Source organism: Pteropus alecto, unplaced genomic scaffold (genome assembly GCF_000325575.1).
Source record: "Pteropus alecto unplaced genomic scaffold, ASM32557v1 scaffold134, whole genome shotgun sequence".
Classification (NCBI taxonomy): Eukaryota; Metazoa; Chordata; class Mammalia; order Chiroptera; family Pteropodidae; genus Pteropus; species Pteropus alecto.
Genome location: NW_006436283.1, coordinates 3,877,637 through 3,892,938, shown reverse-complemented (window position 1 = coordinate 3,892,938; position 15,302 = coordinate 3,877,637). Strand labels below are relative to the sequence as shown.

The window sequence follows — 15,302 nt, the reverse complement described above, 5'->3', positions numbered from 1 at the left end:
GGGGCGGCAGACCCGGGGGCGGGAGCCCGGAGCCCTTGGGAAGCGCACCCGAGGCCGGAGGAGGGCCGACCCTTCCCCGCCCGGGCAGGTCTGACGCCTCGAGCTTAGGCTCCTTCTGAAAACCGGTTCGACATCACTCATGGCTCAGGTGCCCGTAGACTGTCACCTTCCGGCGGCACTTAGGCCCTGGACGGAGGGTCGTCTTAGAGCACCCTGGAAATGGAAGTGCTAGTCTGGGCCCCGTAAAGCCAGGCAGGCTCCCGCAAACTGGCGCTGGGCTGCCTGTAGGACAATGAAAACCAAACGTCAACCCTGCTTACTTTTCGCCACTTTCTGCAGGTCGACAGCCGCCGTTATTCCTCAGAGTCGCCTTAATATCTATGTCCAGGTCCTGGCCTGCGAACGCCCCTTCCGGGCTGAGACCCTGCGGCCTTCAACACCGGCCGCTTTGTCAGGCGGCTGCCCCCCGCCCCCCAGACGGGTTCCTGGAATTCAGCTCCAATGCTTTGGGTCAGCTGCATCTCCCGCGGACTTTCCTCTTTGCATAATTCTGGGGGTCCCGGAGGGTGGAACAGGGAAGGGAAGTCTCCAGTTTTTGTTTCTCCAGATCGTCCCAGGGCCTGTTGCTGAACAGTGTATGTTTGAGATAAATACGTTGTAACCAGAAACGTTATTTGTTTACAACTCCCAAACCCCACCCTAGTCATTTTAAATAAATCCTGGGCTGGCGAAGTTTGTCAGGTCCCGTGGCAAATAAGGCTCAATGCCGAAAACAGTGTTCTGGTTTTTGCTGAGGATGCGTTTAATACTTTTTGGGAAAAACTGCAGCCCGAGCTGCTGTCTGACAGAAGCCAAGATGCTAGACAGAGCGCCTCCTCTGAAATGGAAGATGCACGTGCGCTCCTTGGCTTCGTGAGCTCCTGACAAACAGGATTCCAGCAACAGGGTGAGCTTAGTCCTGCTGCATCACATAATACTAAGGGGAATGTGCAAAATAAATAAATAAATAAATAAAAATTAGTGGCCGTTGATGAAAAATGCCCCACAGCTATAATATGTGGAATGGGGTTAATCTCTTGGCTACTGGCTTTTGACCACTGGGGGACTTTTCAGTCAAAGTGTTGGGCCCAATTTTTGTCCCCTGTCCCAGGTGTTTTAAAGTATATATTTAAGAGGTCCTACCGTGAAAACGAACTCAGTTACCACAAAAAGAAACAAAGATAAAACAAAGCAAAAAACCCAACTCCAAATCAAGTTGCTTTATTGAAAATGATGAACAAGTTTCATCCAAGTGAAAGTTAAAAATACCAATCAAATGGCAGAACCACAGGCATTTCGTGGTGGACCCCACGGCGAGACGGACAGAACCAGAGGCTGCTCAGTGTTCGGTTTGACAGCTGCGAGAGGCACGGGGCCCTCAGCACAGCCCTGGTGCTTCTGCCTGTCCAGTTACCCGCGAGACAGCCAGCCTGGGCCAGTGCTCCTGGGGGATTCGGTGGGGGCCGGATGTTTCAAGTTTTTGAACGAACAGTAAACAAAGTTGGGAGCCACCACCCGAGGGCACACATGTAGTTCGTGTAGTTTTGCTGTACTCAACGTAACATCGATGTCACATCTTGACGGAAGCCAGGGAGGGGGAGTGTGAGGAGAAATAAGACTCCACGTGGAACGATCGGCAGGGCTGGAGCCCACATGACGAACAACTTCCGTGTGGAAGGCGACTCACAATTCAAGGAACCTAAGCTGCATGCTTATCCGCCTACCTCCTAGACAGCACTTTTTACATTTATGCAAAACTCCTGTTCCATCCCACACTCTTGCCTAAAGTCCTAAACCACATCAAGGCTGAACCTCTAGTAAGTTTGCAAAGCACTTGCACCGGCAACCTTCTCGCTGATCCTTAGTTTAAACACCTTTAGCTAATTTACAAAGAAGCCACGTACTAAGTGAAGAATACAGTTATCATGATAATTATGTTCTTTTATGAAGATCTCGTAAACTTGCATTTAATAAGGTCTGAACTTGCTTTTCCGGGCGTGAAAATCTGAGCACAGCTCTGCTTACCCAGACCAGCGGCCCTGTGAACAGCAGCACATTCACTGCCCATTAGGCTCCACCAGGTCTGGGCTTGTCACTGCTACCTCGCCTGCACCTAGCGCAGCGCCTGCTGGCACCCAAACATCTGCTGAATGAAAGGGCATCTGCAAACGAGCAAAATGGGAAGAATGTCCCTTTTTGGGTGGCTCTCCCCTCAAAGGTGTCACGTTATACATCACAGTCCTACTCAAGAGCCTAGAGGCACCTGTGTGCAGCACTGGGTACTCGAGGCGGATGATGAACCACTGGTGCCTTTCTCATGCCCAAAACCCCCGAAGCCCCCGCCACATCCTGGCTGTCCTGAGTCCCGGCTCCCGTCACGCCTACCCTGCTCCTCCCCATCCGGTTACTAGTGCACGATCCCTTCTTTCAGGACTCGTCTTGCTGGTTTTAAAATCAGTAGGAGAGCAGTCCTGAAAAACAGTTTAATGCTGTATCCTTCACTCACAGGAGCGGCTCACGCCAGGTGGGTGGTGGGTTAACTCTGGGACAGGTGGATGGACCCCTTGTTCCCATGTCCTTCCCGACCCTGATGGCCTGGCCCCCACTGCACTCCTTTCTCACCAGCTCATCCCTGATCCCTTATTTCTGGATGTTGTTTATTAAACAATCTTATTTGGCATCTGGAGAAGGAAACCGGGGTGGCTAATCTCTCAAATTCAAATTGCTCCTGGCCCCTCCCAGCCACTGCAACGCGTCTCACCACGCCCCCTGGCGGCAAACAGCCTTTTGGTTTGGCTTTTTGCTTTAAACTGGCTGAGGGGAACGGTGGGTATGAATTTGAGAGGTGAGTGTTGACAGCCTGGTAGCGATACTGAGAGAGAGAGAAAACCATTTTGAAGATAGCACAAAAAGGTTTTCGAAAAGGAGGAACACCATTCAGATATTTATACAATGACTATGCTTTCATGGTTTGGCTTCGCTCACACCCTGGAAGCAGAGGCTGCTGCTCCAGCCTGGGTGCCCGGTGGGGGAGGGGAGAGCAGCACCATGGGCAGGTGGGACGACAGGTGCCGATGCCAGGAAGGTAACAGAAGCTCCCCATCCAAACCAGCCACGTGTTTAGGTAGGCATTTTAGGATGCAGAAAACTGGTCTAGGGCACAATAGGGACCAGCCTCCTAGACAAAAGCCACATGACCCACCCGGCATCAGGAAATGCTAAACGCTCCATTAAAAATTCAACACTGGAACTGGCCCCTATGTATAATTTAAGTTCTATGGTAAGAACACACTGAACACCTTTCCCACTCTGTTCATAAACAAAAAACCCCGATGTGTCATCCCTGCCCAGAATATGCCACACAAGCCCATCCCTGGAATTTCACAGCCCCTCTGACCGCGGAGAAAGGGAGCAGATCCTAACACAGCAGGAGGCAGTGGCGATTGGAGCTGCGCACGCCGGCTGGGTTACTGCCACCGACTGCGTCTTTGGATGGATGGTGACGCGTGGGAAGGTGGCACGTGTGGCACTTCTTACGTGTAACTGGTTCACACACAAATCCAAGTCCACTCACCACTTCCGGTGTCTGCGTGTGTGCAGCCGGCTCTGTGGACAGTGGAAGTTCCGCACCAACATCAGTGAGGTGCCAGATGCAACGAGACAGTCAGAGGATCGCGACCCTCCAGCCTTGTAGTCGCCCAGCTGGGTTTTAAAGGAGACGGCGCAGAACCTTCTCACCCAACATCCCGTCGGCCTGCAGCGTTTCACTGAGCTTGCCGAATTTTTACACTTCTTGACAATCTAGTCTTAGTGAGCAGTGAAAACAGCGTTCGACTGAAGACAGAAGCTTGGACCAGAGAAAGATGATCCAAATTCAGAGACAAAGGAGAAGGGAAGAGCAGAAGACGTGAAAACGGAGCCGGGTGGCCACCAGCAGCTGACACAGGAGCCACCTCAGGGAGTGTCTTTATCTGCTCAGGGGTGAGCACGGCCTCCACAAGTGTCCCTAATCCTGCCAAAGAAAGTACAACTGCCTGTAATGAGCAGGTAGAGAGCACGCTGGCGCAGAGCTGGAAGGAAACGTTAGCAGCACCCCCAGGGCCCCCGTGGCGACTGAATCGCACCTGAAGGACAGACAGACACAAGTCTGCAATAACAGAAACAACTGAAAAAGACAAGAGGCATCTAAGGGTGGCTGTGAAAGGACAACTCGGGCTGAGACGTGCACATTCTAGTCTGATAAATTCACTTGAACAAGACACCTGAACTTGCCCATGGAATTCCAGCCTGACCTCAGGGAACGAGAAAAGACGAAGGAAAGGACTGTGGGTCTTGAACTTTCAGAACACACTGGAGAAAACACTCAGCTTCCGGGAGGACAAAGAACCTCACAGGAAGGACACCTGCTGAGCAGTTAAGGACTTCACACACTTAGCATCCTACGAAGTTCAGTGTTTTATTACCTTCCCCGAAACCTCACCCCTCAATGCTGCTGACAGTGACACTTCGGCCAGCATGTCAAACGCAGGGCTCTGGGACTTACAGACCCTGGACGCCTGTGGAGTCGCCAGACTTCACCGTGAGCCCGCTGTGTGCCCAGCACGAGGGCAGGGAGGTGCTTGCGTGAGACTACGGTTTAACTTATTTATAAGTCCAATCTGGCTTTTCATCGGAGACACGGTTAAGATTTTGATAAAAAATCTGAGTTCTCTGCTGCGACCCGACTGGCAAAGCAATAACGGCAAACGGAGAAAGAGCGGGGCCACTGCTCAGGCTTTTTGGAAGGTGCCAGAACAGCTCTTTCCCCCGTTGCTGCTGCCGCGTCCCCCGTGAGGGCGCACACCAGTGGCGTCACTGCTTTCAAAGACCACGATAAGAGAAACATGGGAAGGTTCTGGTCTTCTCGAAAGAAAAAAAAAATCAAGATAGAAAAGGTGTTTAATTTTTATTAAATAACGGAAAGGATTCCTTGGCACCATCCACATGGGTTCTCGCCTTTATGCGTAACACGAGCCACGTTACTCGCGCCGGTAGCAGAGGAAAAGCCACTGCAGCAAATGCTAAGTGGATGGACTCGCGTTCCAGGAGCGTGCGTGCTCCGCATGCGCTGGCGCCCCCGTCTGCGGGGCCCGGCCGGCTGCCCTCCCTGGGCCCTGCCCCTGGCTGCGGGCACGTCCTCCTACGCAGGCCGCGGCCGTGCTCGGTCACCTGGAGGAGCTGCGCTCTTTGCTCACACAGTCGTCCTGGGAGGTGGTGTCCCCATTTCCCATCATGCTGCACGTCCTCCTCTTCTTCCTGCGGTGCATCGTCCCGTCGCCTTCAGACCCTGACTCGCACTGGACCCGGGAGGAGGAAAAACAGAAATTCAACCTGGACGTAACCTCTGATCTCAGGAGACGACGCAAATATCGCCCGCTGTCCCCCAGAAGCGCGGCGGCCGCCCGTGAGCGCTTCGTAGCACGGTCTGCATACGCATCTCCCCAGACGTGCCCGGCTCCCGCAAGACCAGGATCTCCCCTCAGGTGGCGAGCGTCCCCACAGTGGTCTCTAATGGAAGGGTCCCAGTGTGAAGTCAGGACGCCCACTCCAACACCACGTACGGCCAGCGTTCGGAGACCGCGCCACGGCCTTCCGCTTGGCCCACACGCAGCCGATGCGCGCAAGCGAGCGCAGCACTTAGCATACGACGCGCCACCGCCCGCACGAGAGGGACGATCGGACCACGCAGTCCTGAGACGGAAACGTCAGCTGCTGAGGGCACGGGACCCTCTCGCCCAACGTTAGCTTCTGCAAACTGCTGAATCTGCTGGGTTTCTAGCTCACACTCCACCGCCCACTGGGAGAATCCTTAACCTGGACCTGAGGTCAGCACGCTGGCGTCTGCGACACCGCTGCCTGCCAGCTGTGCGCCCCTGGGCCATTTACTTAACGGAGTCCCCAAGGACTCTTTCAACCCCTTGACGCCGTGACAATTAACATACACACGTGAAGCTACCAAATGGGCAAATGTCACCACACGGCAGGAATGGTGGGAGTTGTAGTTCTTGGAAGACAGTGGAGACCCTTCACGTCTTTCTCCCTCCTGGGGAGGAGGGCGAGTCACATCTGGTTTTCACGGGGTGACCTGCCCTGGAGGCCTGGGGAGAGGGCAAGGTCTCACCTCTGAGTCTGAGTCGGACGAGCTGGAGCTGGAGGAGCTGGAGGAGTCGCTGGAGCTGTCTGAGGCGATCCCTGTGGATTCCTGAAGGTCAACGGAGTCGGCCAGGACCGCCAACTCGGGGTGCTCTTGCTTCAAGATCCTGAGAGACAAGACCCACGTTCAGTGCTGGGACAAGCAACGACACCCACACACAGTAACCCAGACTCAAGGCTGAGCCCTGCCTCTCTCAGAAGTGCCCGGGGACGCCAGGCACCTCTGTCGGAACGAGTGACGCGGAGCGCGGTGAGGACGTGAGTCCGAGGCTGGGCACGGAAGCCCCGACACGCTGCTCAGGCTTTTCCAAAAGGAAAACTAGCTACGCGCGGTCTCCCAGCACCGGCGCCAACGAGCCAGACGGGCCGCCGACTCGGCGGGCGACGTTTCGAGTTCCTCTTAGTTTTTTCCCCTTGGGAGAAACAGTCTCTTCTCATTTTTGCCCTGAACTTTTCCTAGCTGATTTCATGTTAACCTTTTCCTTCCACGGCACAGCACTTACTGATTGGCACTGGGCTTGGTCAAACTCTATTCGTAAACGTAGAAACAATTAGGTTTGTAAGAAGTAAGAAGTGTCAAGTTACAGAGAGGGCCCCCCTCGAAGGTAAAACTGAGCTGGACTCTCAGAGGCAGCAGCCCTCCCCGGAGGACCCTGACCTAGCATCCTCTGTAACCAGGGACCAAAGGTCTGCCTTAGAACGACCAAAATGCAGCACGCAGCGGCCTACGGGAGGGAGGACGTGGGCCTCAGATGCCCCAGAGTCTGGGGAGAACAAAGCCACCACCCTTGCTGGCCCTCTCAGCAGGGCGGCTGAGCACTGAACAAGCCAGAATCCCTCTCTTACCCCGAGAGCTGGTCCCTCCAGGTCAGGGTTGGGACACAGTGGCACGGGGTGGCTGGGGGTGGCTTGCACTGCCGCTGCCCGTGCTGTATCTGTTCTGTGGATAAACAGAGGAGCTAAGTCTCCAGGGCAGTCACCTCGCTCACAAGAACTGAAGGTAATAAGTTCAAATGGGAATAATGCTTCTGGGTAAGTAAAAGAAATAACCAAAATAAAACTCAAACAAAATGGCTTCCTCTGCTAGTGCTAGCTTTGGGAAAAAAACGAAAATCAGAAAAAAAAAACCAACAAAAAACGAGAAACAATCCCGATCGTGACCGTGTTTTGACTGACTGGCTTTGATCGACATGCAGTCTCACCCTGCTGCCTCGAGGCTGGCGAGCATCCTGAGACTAGCCCTGACCAGGGACCCGCTCTCCTTGACCCACGGGCTTTGGCGGCCCCAGCTTTCTTCCAGGCGGGTCTAAAACCAGCACGTTACTGCAGCAGGGGACACTTTCCATTTTATCTCTGGGGCAGAAACCGGAACAAAGCAAAAATGAGGAAAAAAACATCTCTCACCTATACCATTTCCTCGATAACTTTGGTCTCCCTCTTACCGTCTTGTGCCAAACAACAGGGAAGTTGGTGCTACTGGCAAAATTCTGTGTGATGGCAATGGTGGTGTCAAGATTGAGGACAACGTGCCACCAGCCTCCTGAAATCCAACAAACCAACAGTTAAACAGGGTTTGATTCTGCCCACAAGCACTCTAAAACATAAACTTCACATAGCCTATGGGCTTCAGAGGCAGGGGATTCCGATGCACAAGGGAGAGCCTCAGAGACCTGATGCAGCGTGGCAAACGCTCCTCCTGGGCCGAGAATCACCAATGACCCGTCTGTGTAAAGTTCTATGGAGGATGGCCACGCCTGTTGATTTATGGATTGTCTAGGGCTGTTTTCCCTGCCACACGGGCAGAGCTGAGCAATTGTGACAGGGACCATCTGGCCGCAGAGCCTAAAATATTTTACTCTCCGGTCCTTTACAAATAAGTGTGTGCACCCCAGCTAACCCAAAGCTGTGACCCAGGCTGTAACGGGAGCAGTGCTTCGGCTCGGAGAAGGACGCCTACCTTACATACTCCCAGAGCTCGGCCTGTCAGGAGGACCCCGCAGAATCAGGCCTGGGGTTTCCTGCCTCTTGGCTCTAAGTCACTAACTCCTGACTCAACCCACCCAGTGCCACGCTGTACCAAAACCCCAATTTACAGAAATATGCACGAGTCAAGGAACATACACACGACACCAGGTAAGCACTAAAGATAAAAATGAGTAGGATCCTCACATAAAATGGGTTTATCAATAGTCATTATATATTTAGGTTATGAAACACATGGCCAGCAGCCCCATATTACTGTCGGAAGTGGGCACAGGTCAATTCATTCAGTTAGTGTGCAGACCGTGTGAGTCTCTTTGACTCATTCTAAATGTAGTTCTGCTCCAAAAGGACAAATCACTAAATTCAAAGAAAGTACTTTCTTTCAGGTCATCTATACCTGGTACGAAGACAGTCTCTCCTGGTTTTTGTAAGATTTCCAGGGGTTTAAATTCGGGTGGCCAGGTTGGAAGTTGTGTCCGGGGATAAATAATATTAAACCAGGTAATAGCTTCATCTTGTTGGTTCCCTCCTTCTTCACGGGTCACCTTGATGAGTTCCCTGGGCGTGCTGGTAGGGAACAGGCACCAGCGCTTGTGGCCTTGAACTAAGGCATTCCAGGCACTGGTTCCCAGTGGGTCGATGTGAATTCCGGTTCCGGAGCGTGGTGGCCCCATCACAAACCACCTAAAGGAACGGAATATCCGATACGTGACGGGCAATTTAACTACCGACGAAACAGTAACTCTGCAGTTTTATACAATGTTATCTTTGTTTCAAAACCACACAAATTGTGGGACGTAGAAATGCTGAGTGAATTGTGCACACAATAACAGAAAAAAGAAAAATCACTGACGTGGCTTACTGCTGGGCTTTTAACTATCAAAACTTTCCTCATAGATCAGTGGCTCAATTTTGGTTGCATGTTTGAATCACCTGGGACGCTTTCAGAACTCCTGATGCCCTGGTAGCACCCGAGACCAATTAAAGCAGTCTGACAGTAGGACCGGGCGGGCATCAGCAGCCCCTAAGTCAGCCCCATGTGCAGGGAGAACCATTTCTGGTTCTGGGAAAAGGTTAGCAGAGAGCTGAGGCTGGAACCGGTACTCTACCTGTAAGGGGGCCTGCGCTTCTCCCCCGCATACTGGAAAAGGTCGTCAGTGAAAAACTTGGGCACCTTGTAGTCTTCCAAAAGTTTTCTTCTTTTGGGATGTTCACCGTAGCTGCTGTCAAAGATGTAAAGGGGGCTGTCATCTCGAGTGCTCTCCATGTACTCGATGTAGTACTTCATCTTCATCTTCACGGAGTAGCCATCATTGTCCTCCCCACATTTGAACTTCTGGTTCCGGTACTTCCTTTTCAGGCGCTCCAGAGTCCATTTCTCCTGCGCAGACCAGCCTTCTTGGGCATTCAGCAGAACCACGGGCTTGTAAGGTCTTTCGTATCGCTCCACAAATTCTTCCACCGACAGCTGTAAGGCGTCTGCCCTTTCCACGTTATCCTGCGGGCATCAGAAAAGACTTATCCAGTTAAAAAAAAAAAAAAAAATCCGGCAGCAAATAAGGGTGTTCCCAAGGCCAATTAGTAACGACATCCCTGAGGAGCCAGATTTTTGTTCTGGCTTCTCTTTGGGAAGAAAGGACCTGCGTGTGTTCGGGCACGTCGCACCCAGCGCCACCCAACCAGGAGAGGAGGGCTTCGCATCTCCCACTCGTGGCCTTTGACAGCCGGGTCCCCCAGGACCCCACTGTCCAAAGGGGTCAAGGGGCGACAGGCCTTCTCTTTGAGGGCGCCAAGGGCGTGAGAGTCCAGCTGCAGAGGCAGCAGCAACTGCGACACCGGGACTGGGAGGCCCGCCCTGGAATCCGGGCCCCGATGACCCCGACCTCGGCAGGGTGCGGGTGGGCCCATCGGAACTCCGCGGTGCCAGGCTCGGCGTGCGCGGGGAGGGAGGACCCTGTCCCAGCGGAGGTGCGCGGCCCGCGATCCCCGCCCGCTCACCGCCACGGCCGCCGGGTTCAGCGAGAAGCTCTCGTAGTAGTTGTGCCGGGTCCAGTCCAGCGAGTCCTTCAGCTCCGGCCGCGCACTCCGCTTGGCCTCGCGGATCCGCTTCTTGCTCTTGTGGTTCATCCTGCGGGGTCACCAGCTGGTTCCGCGACGACCTCGGCGCACACGCTTCCTGCCACCAAAGCGCGCCCCCTTTCCGGACCAGGCGGCGGCAGCACTGAAACGCCCTTCACTCTGGCCCGGCGCCTTTAAAATCGCTTTCCAGAAAATTCACTCCCCAACCACCTCCCGGGCCTCGGGTTGGGCGTGCAGCTGCCGTCTTCCCCGCCCCCCGGCCTCTCACGGTCAGCCATTGGCTTTGGCACCTCAGGTTCCGCCCTCACACGCGTCGGATTTCCGCCATGTTGGGAAGGTCAGGCCAGCCAAGGAGCCGCCTTTCCGAGGCCCCGCCTCTCCCGCGCCAGCTTCCGGGCACGTCACTTCCGGAAGTGCGCCGCCTTTCCGCGTCCAGCTTCCGGCCGGTGCACCGTGGGGCCTGTGTGCTCTGCGTCTCATTTGCCTAGTTTTGGTTCTGTTCTCCGTGCTCAGTCACTTTGTCGCCCGGGAATACTTCTCCCCTTCTTGCCTTCAGGCTTTAGCGACCCCACGGGGCCCGCGGAGGGCCACGTGGCGCCGGGGAAGCGGCCCCAGGCGGCACAGGGGCCGGCGCGCGCAAACTGGCAGCCGGGCGCCCTCCGCTGCTGCCCGCCCTCCCGGGGGCCACCGAGTCCTCTCTGAGCGAGCGTGGCCTCCGAGGGCATGTGGTCCGGGCCCAACGCTTTCGATTCTCGGAGGAGCCGGGCCCGGGGGCGGAGGGGGCCGTGCTGGAGGTCTGCGTCCCGCAGGTGCGTGCTGCTGCATCTGCTGGGAAGCGTCTCTGGTCTTTTGCGGTGGCGCCCTAGGGCAGGAGCGCTTCTCGGGTGGTGGGGTGGGGTGGGGTGGGATCCGGTCCGCGGCTTCCTGCCTCAGGATGGACCACAGAGCGAAAGGTTTGGTATGAAACCTTTTGGCATATTGCATGTCTTTCAGTAATGAATTTGAGGACCTTGCCAGGAATGGGCCTCTTCACACCAAGTATTTCCTGTCAGAAAAATAGTACCTAATATTTTCTTTGATCTCATTGAAGGGCTTCTTAATTCAGCTTTATCTGGGACCGGGGATTTTAACCACAGAACCCGAATAAAGTTTTTTTGGGTTGGCACTCACTTCCTTTTAGCTCAGGGCTGCCCCAAAACTCTCAATGATAGTTATATCTAAAATGCGTCCGGGTTTTCAAAGCACTTCCACGCGGTGTTTCATCAGATTTTGACGTAGCAATTAGTAACAGTTTAAAATGAAAAACAGTTTGCAAGGATTTTAAGACTCGAGCGGAACCCATTTCTGATAGTTTCTAAACGCCTTTAAGTTGAGATACTCATTTGGATTTCTTCCCAACTTTAAGAAGTGAAGATATTCTCTGTGAGAATAGAGACCTCTTTTCTTTACACGCAAATCTGCTCTGTTCAGAAATCATTATGCTTCCGGGTAAAATCTACCAGGGCAAGCATTTTTGTCTCTTTAATTCATGCCTAGCGTATTTTAGGCGCTTACATTTTTGTCGAGTGGATTGAATAAATTCAGACCTTAGTTCCTTCACCTTTGACTCTTTTACGACTTCGGCCCCCTTTTCTACCACCCCACCAGGGCACCCTTTGCTCTAGAAAATGAAAAGATTTGCGGTTTTGCAGTTTAATAGTCTCTAACTGTGTATGCTTATTTTGTGACTGGCACTGTACTGTTTGCATTGAGTCTTCCTAGTCATCCTATTAGTTTTGCAGTTGAGGGCACCGAAGCACAGACAGGTTTAATGACTTAAGTGAGGTCACAGCTAGCAAATTACAGATGTGGAGTTTAAACTCAGGCAGGCTCATTTCAGAGTTGTGGGCTGTCGTCTTGCCTCTCTACATACCGGACTCACAATTCTTTGCCCTTTCAAAGGCGCTGTAATTTTGTACGCTTCCCGCCTTCCTCATATCAGGATTCAGCTCCACTCAGACCTCTTCTATATCTTCCTAGGACATTGTTTCCCTTTAGCATTTCAAGTTATGCCTGTGCTTCAAACCCGCCAATATCTTCTTACACTTAAAAGCTAAACTTTCTGTAGCCTACTAGACCCCACATGGCGGGCCTTGCCTTCCCTGTGACCTCTGCTTGCACTGCACAAACTTACCTCCAGCCTCTTATCTATGCCTGTGGTGTAATCCAGCCAGAAGCTTCAATTCTTGCTTCTGGGCCTTTGCCTGAATCATCCTCTCTCCCTATCTAGGGCAGCCACCTTGTGGCCGTTGTCCTGTCCACCTCCTCCAGTTACTCTTGCGTCCCCAATTTATGTCGTTTGTAGCATTATCACCAACCAAAACAATCTTCATTTGCTTACTTGTTGCCTCTCTCTCCAGTAGGGTGTATATATGCTCCGTGAGTTACATCCTCAGCCTAAAATAGATTCTAAGCCACTCAGTCCGTGGATAAATGCTTGTTGAATAAATGTGTATGGAGTGCTCATCACATAGTTATTGCAGTTTTATACACCCCCATAGATGTGAATTAGAGCAGACAACTCTTTTTTGTAAATGGATACTAGTGCCCGGCACTCAGTAATTTCTATTTAAGTAAATATTCTGGCTTCCAGCAGATGAGCCATTTATAGCAAAAATTCTTTTCAGGTCCTGCATCTTCAATATGGAATGTATGTTTGGCCCTGTGCTGTGGTCCTGGCCCAGTACCTGTGGTTTCACAGAAGATCGCTGCCAGGCAAGGCTATCTTAGAGGTACAGGTACCCCCGAGGTTTTGAAAGATCCTGTGTTCAGTTTGATGTCTACATGTTTGCTCTTGGCCTTTGTTAAACATTTTAAAGTTGGGGTGACTTGGCCAGCTTGTAAGGCATGTGAGCTGAGGATGCTTTTTACATTTGTAGTGTTTTAAAAAAAAAAAGGCTCATCAAGACTAAAATATTTACTCTGGCCCTTAGTTTCCTATTCAAAGCCAAGCCAATTGACTAGTTTTAGTTATGGAATCTTGACATGGAAGCAGTCGTTACAACCATCTTTCTAGGGTGTCCCAACAGGGTCATTTGGGCTGAACACTTGTAATCTTTCTCACAAAACAGCCCTTTCCATTTTCTGAAACCTTGATATTTAAAAATGTACCCCAGGCTTTCTCATTCTACCTGACTTGAGACTGCTTAAGGCTTGGAGAAACTTGTCAAGTTTGCAGAGATGGTAATGTGCTTAAACCCGAAGGCTAAAGATAAATCAGAAGCTTAAGAACATCTAACTCTTGAAAAACCTGTAAATGAAATGAAGGGCAGGGAAGGCATTTGGCATACTTCCGGCCCCAAATAGTGGCACTTGCTAGGCATTCAGAAAAGATTGAGAATCTCTATGCCAATCCTAGTACTGGAAAAAGTGTAGGCTTTTGTGTTGCAGTATGTTAAAAGCATTCTTTGGTGTTCCTTAGTGCCTTGTCACTTTCAAGACCCCAGTGGAAAGTCCTCTTTAGTAGAAAACCATGTCGTAGACCTGTCTTTATCCAAATAAAAGCAATTAAAATCGGTAGTAACTGGCTGTGCACACATGTCACCCGTTGAGCTTCCAGGGACATGGTGTCCTTTAATTAGGAGCTCCTTTACAGACCATAAGAGAACTGAAAATGGCAGAGTAAGCGTCCCCAGACTTCCTCAGACGAACTGAGATAGAATTTGGAAGCATTCAGTTGTAGAACACAGGGCCCTGTATAATATAACTGCCCTTTGACCCAATTAAGGGGAACCACGAGGAACTCGTCATAAATTCAAAGCCCAAGCTTCATGGTTTTGTTTTATAGACAAGTTCAAAAACACACTAAGCCTGTACTTAGAGGGATGAAATGGTAAACTGAGATCCCAAATTCTCGGTCTCCCAGTTTGAAATGTCATCTTTCGAACTTGTATTAGATTGGAGCTGGAACAAGCCTACCAGGAATTATAGCTGCAAAATGTGGTGCCGAGGTGATACTGTCGGACAGTTCAGAGCTGCCTCACAGTCTAGAAATCTGTTGGCAAAGCTGCCAGATGAATAATCTGCCAAAGGTGCATGTTGTGGGACTAACATGGGGTCACGTATCTCAGGACCTTCTGGCTCTTCCACCACAAGACATCATCCTTGCATCTGATGTGTTCTTTGAACCAGAAGGTAAACCTTTTTTCCTCTTGAATAAATTCGGCCAGATGTGCAAATGTTAAGTATGTCTATTAACAAGTCCTTTCTTCTCAGACTTTGAAGACATTTTAACTACAGTATACTTTTTGATGCAGAAGAACCCCAAGGTTCAACTGTGGTCTACTTACCAGATAAGAAAGTAAGCCTAATTCTCTCAATCATATTAAAAATTAACTTAAGCCTCACTAATTTAATACCTAGTTTAAGGATAAAATGAAAATATATCTGAAGCAAAACAGGAAAATCATGATTTTTAAAAATGATTTATTTTTTTTCAGTGCTGACTGGTCACTTGAAGCTTTGCTCTACAAGTGGGGTATGAAATGTGTCCACATTCCTTTGGAATCTTTTGATGCAGACAAAGAAGATATAGCAGAGTCTGTCCTTCCAGGAAGACATACTGTTGAAATGCTGGTCATTTCCTTTGCAAAGGACAGTCTCTGAATTACACCTACAAGCCGTTTTGGAACAATGTCAATACTGATTAGCAACCTGGCATGCCAACTAGGACTCAGACCACTTCAGCGTCTTGAGAATACAAGCAGTGGATTTGAAGATGGTCAGATCTGTTTGCCTTAGTTTGTGATGGATCACCTAGACAATACTCGGTGGGTTACGTAGCCATGAAAACAAAAATTAAAACACCTATTAAGAAAAAGGACGCAGATTGTTCCTAAGTCATTAAAATAGGGGATAAATTAGGTTATGAGAAGGGGGCAGACACCCACAAGCTCAAGAAAGTGCTACCTTAAGAGCATTGATTTCAGGGACGGTGGGTGCTGAAGTGGCATTTCCACTTGAAAAGTCAG

At 51.2% G+C, this 15,302-nt stretch overlaps 2 protein-coding genes and 1 long non-coding RNA gene across 9 annotated transcripts in view; 2 read left to right on the top strand and 1 right to left on the bottom strand.

Annotated features, from left to right (window-relative positions):
• The window catches only part of LOC112480005, a 5,681-nt gene extending 4,917 nt beyond the window's left edge, over nt 1–764 (top strand). The window contains exon 2 of the long non-coding RNA XR_003046406.1: nt 340–764. This is a non-coding gene — a long non-coding RNA (uncharacterized LOC112480005). The remainder of the gene's footprint in view (nt 1–339) is intronic.
• A 480-nt stretch (nt 765–1,244) lies between these two features.
• JMJD6 (arginine demethylase and lysine hydroxylase) lies at nt 1,245–10,631 on the bottom strand. Of its 3 annotated transcripts, none has more exons than XM_006912188.3 (7): nt 10,213–10,536; nt 9,324–9,712; nt 8,612–8,898; nt 7,636–7,771; nt 6,200–6,338; nt 5,248–5,375; nt 1,245–4,051 (listed from the first exon to the last, which is right to left on the bottom strand). In XM_006912188.3, the coding sequence occupies exons 1-7, from the start codon at nt 10,339–10,341 to the stop codon at nt 4,015–4,017; spliced, it is 1,245 nt and encodes a 414-aa protein (XP_006912250.1). In that variant the 5' UTR covers nt 10,342–10,536; the 3' UTR covers nt 1,245–4,014. The 3 variants fall into 3 exon arrangements, 2 of the variants coding, with proteins under 2 accessions (XP_006912250.1, XP_006912251.1); XR_003046402.1 differs by lacking the exon at nt 1,245–4,051 and adding an exon at nt 7,078–7,171 and having other exon boundaries at nt 10,213–10,512; XM_006912189.3 differs by lacking the exon at nt 1,245–4,051 and having other exon boundaries at nt 4,966–5,375; nt 10,213–10,631.
• A 141-nt stretch (nt 10,632–10,772) lies between these two features.
• METTL23 (methyltransferase like 23) lies at nt 10,773–15,154 on the top strand. Of its 5 annotated transcripts, none has more exons than XM_015589680.2 (5): nt 10,773–11,102; nt 12,960–13,047; nt 14,229–14,466; nt 14,548–14,632; nt 14,772–15,154. In XM_015589680.2, exons 1-5 carry the CDS (start codon nt 11,017–11,019, stop codon nt 14,935–14,937), a joined length of 663 nt encoding a protein of 220 aa, XP_015445166.1. In that variant the 5' UTR covers nt 10,773–11,016; the 3' UTR covers nt 14,938–15,154. The 5 variants fall into 5 exon arrangements, with proteins under 5 accessions (XP_015445166.1, XP_006912248.1, XP_024902726.1 ...); XM_006912186.3 differs by having other exon boundaries at nt 12,960–13,064; XM_025046958.1 differs by having other exon boundaries at nt 12,960–13,070.
• Nucleotides 15,155–15,302: the final 148 nt, after the last annotated feature.